The sequence below is a fragment of the Oculina patagonica genome, unplaced genomic scaffold (genome assembly GCF_052425735.1).
Source record: "Oculina patagonica isolate OP01 unplaced genomic scaffold, crgOcupat unplaced7, whole genome shotgun sequence".
NCBI lineage: Eukaryota > Metazoa > Cnidaria > Anthozoa > Scleractinia > Oculinidae > Oculina > Oculina patagonica.
The window spans coordinates 47,494-52,942 of record NW_027558580.1 but is presented as its reverse complement, the minus strand read 5'-3'; the positions used below and the strand labels follow the sequence as shown (position 1 = coordinate 52,942).

Genomic DNA, 5,449 nt, shown 5'->3' with positions numbered 1-5,449 from the left:
GTATTTTAAAGGTTTTGGCTGCACTTGCCTAATCAAGTAGTTAAACATTAACCACCCGGTTTTAAGCTTTAAGCTTTAGGCGTCTTGTTGCACTAGTTCTGCATATGCATTAGATAGGAAAAAGGAAAAGAGCAGAGAGAAATCAAACAAACAACAAAAAAGAAATGGAAGAAATAAAGAAGTAATAACCACACGGCACATAGCGCTACTGGACATTTGCATTTTATTTTACTTCAAGTTCAAGCAACGATATATTTTTTACTGAGTACATCTTTCCCCATATATTGAGAATGCATTATGCTTTCTTTTTATTTATCGGCTCCTAAAATCTACTTGGCATTTTGTCTTGTCTTCTTTCATTATATCTGTCCAGATAAATTAATTCCGCATCTGATAAGGCAATTAAAACAAAAGCGTTAACTTCTCATCTGGCACAATGTACCGGCTTAAAAACATATATTTTGTTGAATAAATTAAATATCTTTATTAATTGCTTATGGCTCGTTTCATTAATTGTTTGCTTGACTGATTTACCAACTGACCGCTTGATCAAAAACTGATTCTGCAATCGATCCATCACTCGAGTGATGAATCGATTGATTGAGTTATTGATTAATAGGTAAGTTGATTGGTTGACTGAATCTTTGATTGATTAATTAATTGTTTGATGATTGATTGATTGAAGCGGTCGACGATTGACTGGTTGGCTGATGGGTGGGCGGATGGATGGAGGGATGAATGGTTGGATGGATGGATAAATAAATAAATCATTCAACCAATCAGTCAATCAATCAATCAATCAATCAACCAATCAATCAATCAATCAATCAATCAATCTATCTATCAATCAATCAATCAACCAGTCAATCAATCAATACATACATACAAACATACTACCTAAAAATACTTATTTTAACCACGGTAACTTTGTTTAAAAATTACAAGTTGATGTTATTTCAACTATTACTGAAAATACTGGAACCAGTAGTGCGATCGGTAGAAGACATTTAAAGAAGATATTTTAAGCCGATCTGTTTTTCTTTTTTTAAATTTTCGGTGACATCTGTTCACCTTCATCAGAGTTAGTGAAAGTTTGTTGGTGCTCGCGCTACCAATCTGTGCGTTAGTGCGACATTTTAATTTTGAATTAACGGCACATAAGCGCGAGGAAAAGCTTTGCGTTCGTTGATAGCATTGCTGTCCAAAGTGGAGTGCCACGACTCCAAGAAAAGCCTCTTGCAGTAATTGATTACACCACGCTCGAGGATCTGGACGTCCTTCGAATTCGGATAGATGTTATGTTTCGTTGACTCCGCATGCTGTTTAAGAATTCGGATGGATGTTATGTTCCGTTGACTCCGCATGCTGTTTAACTGCTGATTCGCTATTGCTTGCGCGGCCTGGATCATGTTCGGCTCCGCGCGAGGACCACGAGCGCTTGCTTTCCCCGATGTACGTAAAAGAGCAGTCGTGGCACTTCACGACTTTATTTCAACTGTTAGAATTTCTTTATTTCAACTGTTCGAATTTCTGTTTGATGTGAAGGAAGGACGAATGAATGGATGCATGTATGGATGGATGGATGGATGTAATGCTTAGTTGTTCGGTCAATTAGTAAATTGATTGTTGTGGCTAGATGTTTGAGTAAAAGATGGAAGAAGGGAAATGAGTAAATGAATTTACAAATTGATTAAGAACGTAATGGTTTGATTCAAGCTGTCAGAAGCATTCATGATTTTATATTCTACTCACATGTGATCTTAGATGCGACTGGAAATCAGTTTTGCCAGCTTCTCCTTGATGTTGTTACCTCCTCTGGTCCCATGCATTTTGAACACTTTACTCTTCTTGTCAGCTGCACATCAATAAAAAAATAGCAAAGTGAAATTTTGTCTTTGTTATAAAACAAGAATGGAAAGAAGAGGAAGAAGTTGTAAAAAAGGTTTGCAATGTTTTTATTGGCGGTTTTCATCAGTGTTAAAAATGCTGTTTGTCTGTATGTAAAAAAAGATTGGAAAACTACGAGATTATAAAGCAGGCAAAAACAAATGCTTTGTCAAAATTTTAGCCCTCTAGCTTTTTTTGCAACCAGGTTATAACGAAAGTAATTTTGAGAGAATTTCAGTATTAATTAGTATGCAGCCGCCATGTTTGTGTCCATCTTTGAAACAAACATGGCGGCCATAGAACTGTACAAATAGTAAGTAGATTGTATCATTACCATTATTCGCTTTCAGTTAAAATGATTTTAAATCTTACTTTTAAATTGTTATCACGTCTGTAAAGTGAAAAATGCGATAAAAACATCTGTTTTGTGACAATTAGAAAACGTCATCTGGGACATTAAAAATTTCAAAATGGTTTATCTCTTTAAAGAAGCACTGAATCGATATCAAAACTTGCATAGGCGTTTCTGCTCTTTATGTATAGAACATGTAAAAAATAATAGCTTTTTGGGATTAACAGCTTAGATTTTAGAATTTTAACGAGGACAGATGAAAACTAAAGACTGGCAGTTTTAAACTTGTTTTTCTTGCTTTCTTTTAGCAATATAATATATAACCTCACCGCCTTACCTGGTGCGTTACAGTTGTCACTGTTACAGCAGCTCGACGAACAATCCGAAAGAGTGCCGCCATGGTTTTCAACGCGTGTTCTGATCCGCTCACAAACCGCGTCCTGATCGCAATCGATTGCTGACGTCATGCACTTGTTTATCATAACGTTGATGGTGGAGTCTAATGTATAGGTCAAAGCCCTGCATCGATCGACTCCTTCGCCTCGACATTCTACCACCCCATCATCATTAAGGACGTCGTTGCTTATAACTACATTGCGGTTGCACCTGATGCTGTACGCTGGTTGAATAACGGCGAGAAAACCACAAAGAAAATACACGGCCTGAAAGGTAAACAAAGGCGGACTATATCAAGAGAAATTAATAGATTGTATTAGGAGAGAGGACACAGTAGTTATTGCGGGTTTCAGTGATATGCAAACTCTGAAATTTAATCCTCAACCAACGGTTTACGCTTATGGCTGCCGTTACTCATCTTAGCGGACCTCTCGGGAAACAGAAGTTCACTTTAACATGGTCAAAAGCCCACGTCTGTCAGTTGTGATTTGTAGATTTGGATCAATTTTGTTTGTTTCTGTTTTTCATGGTATGTAAGCTGTCGCCATAATTATGATTGACGACAGCGAAATACGCGGCAATCGTTAGTTGGATTTTGAATTTCAGAGTTCGCATATAACTAAAGACCGCCATAAGAAGCTGCGAAAAAAATAGATCAGCACATTTTTTTTTTATAAGAAAAGGAATATATATATGAAGTGGACTAATAACAAACAAAGCCCACTGGCTATTTGTCGAATACTAATAAAGATATTTCTTACCAGGATCAAAGAAACCTTCAGAGCCATTGTACTGCTTTAATCTCTGGAAAATACTGAAAATAAAACGATTATCATCATATATAAGCGAAGATGAAAAAAAAAAAAACACACTGTAAAGGCACGTTTTTTAGCACTTCTCCATGAGATTGTCTAATAGTTTCCTTTCTTGGTTTCGAACGCTTGACTTGTTCAGTAATTTAGTGTGCACAAAGCCGGTTAGGTCTTCGCTCGCGATCAAGGCCATTCGATCAGTGCCATAAACGATTAACAGTTTAAGCACTAACTTAAACGATTTCTGGTCCAGTCTGTACCGGTGGGTGTTAAAGCAAGCAATCAAAAAAGTGCCATTTGATGTTTTCCACAAATGTTGCAACTGCCTCACATAAAGTTGACCGTTTCTCTGGCTTATTATTTCACAGTAAATATTCGTTGCAATCATTTTATGAACATGAAACCTTGCTTAACTGAAGACGCGAACCAACACTTTGAACACGAAACCTTGCTTAACTTTTTATTCAGCCTTGTTAAAATGCGAACCAACTTGAACACTAAATTTTGGCTTTGGTCAACTTTTTTTGACGCTTGGGAAGACCCTAACCAACGCTTTGAACAAAAAACTTTGCTTAACTTTTTATTGACACTTGCGAAGACCCAAACCAACGCCTTGAACAACAAATTTTAACTTTTTATTGATACTTGTAAAGACGCAAACCAACGCTATGAACATGAAACCTTGCTTAACTGACTGAAGACGCGAACCAACGCGTTGAACACGAAACCTTGCTTAACCTTTTATTGATACTTATGAAGACGCGAACCAACGCTTTGAACACGAAACCTTGCTAAACTTTTTATAGATACTAATGAAGACGCGATCCAACGCTTTGGACACGAAACCTTGCTTACTTTCTTTTACTAAAAAAAACAATTAATCCGAGTGACGGGGTAAAGGCACTGTACACTAAAACGGTGCATAAAATTTCGCATCCTTGACTAAATATTTACAAGTAAAATACCCGCAGCCACTCAAATAAACACAAAAATATAAAAACATCACATATGAATTTTACTTTCTTTAAGGATTTCTTCGAATATTTTTAACAATAAAGCTTAAAAGGGCTAAAAATGGTAACTGGTCGTCATCTTCTTAGGATCGGCCAAGAGTGAAATATGTTTTGAAGCCTTGTATTTTGTAAAATGAACAGGAACTGTTTTAAGTGAGAATTATCCTCGTGAATTCGTTTGGCTTTAGCGCACGAAAACGCGAGCAACCCTTTTAACTAGTTCAGCGTTAATATTGCAAAACTTGCCACAAACATGACTCACCACAGTGGGATTTTCTCGTTCTTCTGTAACAAGCCTTCGTTACTGGTTAGCTTTCAGCGGAGAACTAAATGTAATCGGTGGCTTTCTGTGCTTTACGTGGCCCTTGATAGTAACGATCAAATATAAAATTGACATATGTCAAGCACGAAAATGGTGTTTAATTGCTGGTTACAGCTATCTAAACTTCCTGGCGTCAGTAGGGCCTGAATACAGCGCATGCTTCGTTGCATTTCCCCTTCTTAAGGCTTTTTTAAATATTTAATAAATATAGAATTTTCGCCGAGTTGAAAAACCTGCAAATTCTCACTTATCATATAATCTTCAACAAAAGTAAAGACAACAATACAGAGTGTGAATACTAAAAGTTATTCTTGTATTTTGAAACTCAAATTTTAGGCTAAAACAAGGCAAAAATAACGCTTAAAGATTTCATTTTTTTTAATTGATAAGCACTACGAGGTAATGATGACGAAGCAGGTTGGCAAGTAGCTACCCACGAAAAACATAAGTTAAGTTCAGAAAGCTTTTATTGACATCTTAAATTCAAGGATAGAAAACGTGACTGTTTAAAAGCTCTTAGTAAATGAAAAGGACAGCTAATGCCAACTAAACTGACTTTTGAGGAAAATACTTTCTCTAAAGCAGACGAAACGTTTATCTTAATTGTCTCAAATGACGTGGCGCTAACTGTTTACTATAACAGATTACAAAACTAAAGGCGACCACT

At 36.4% G+C, this 5,449-nt stretch overlaps 1 protein-coding gene across 2 annotated transcripts; it reads right to left on the bottom strand.

Annotated features, from left to right (window-relative positions):
- Nucleotides 1-211: 211 nt before the first annotated feature.
- LOC144641131 (uncharacterized) lies at nucleotides 212-4,858 on the bottom strand. 2 transcript variants are annotated; one of them, XM_078500179.1, is made up of 5 exons: nucleotides 4,723-4,858; nucleotides 3,397-3,449; nucleotides 2,577-2,901; nucleotides 1,753-1,855; nucleotides 212-390 (listed from the first exon to the last, which is right to left on the bottom strand). In XM_078500179.1, the coding sequence occupies exons 2-4, from the start codon at nucleotides 3,421-3,423 to the stop codon at nucleotides 1,761-1,763; spliced, it is 447 nt and encodes a 148-aa protein (XP_078356305.1). In that variant the 5' UTR covers nucleotides 3,424-3,449; nucleotides 4,723-4,858; the 3' UTR covers nucleotides 212-390; nucleotides 1,753-1,760. The 2 variants fall into 2 exon arrangements, with proteins under 2 accessions (XP_078356305.1, XP_078356304.1); XM_078500178.1 differs by having other exon boundaries at nucleotides 3,397-3,437.
- Nucleotides 4,859-5,449: the final 591 nt, after the last annotated feature.

Bases quoted from the DNA above. Each gene is read 5' to 3' on its own strand.
- LOC144641131 (XM_078500179.1), bottom strand. From the start codon at position 3,423: ATGGCTCTGAAGGTTTCTTTGATCCTG. The intron at 2,902-3,396 runs GTAAGAAATATC...TTTACCTTTCAG, and splicing joins TGAAGGTTTCTTTGATCCTG to GCCGTGTATTTTCTTTGTGG. The intron at 1,856-2,576 runs GTAAGGCGGTGA...ATTGATGTGCAG, and splicing joins TGACAACTGTAACGCACCAG to CTGACAAGAAGAGTAAAGTG.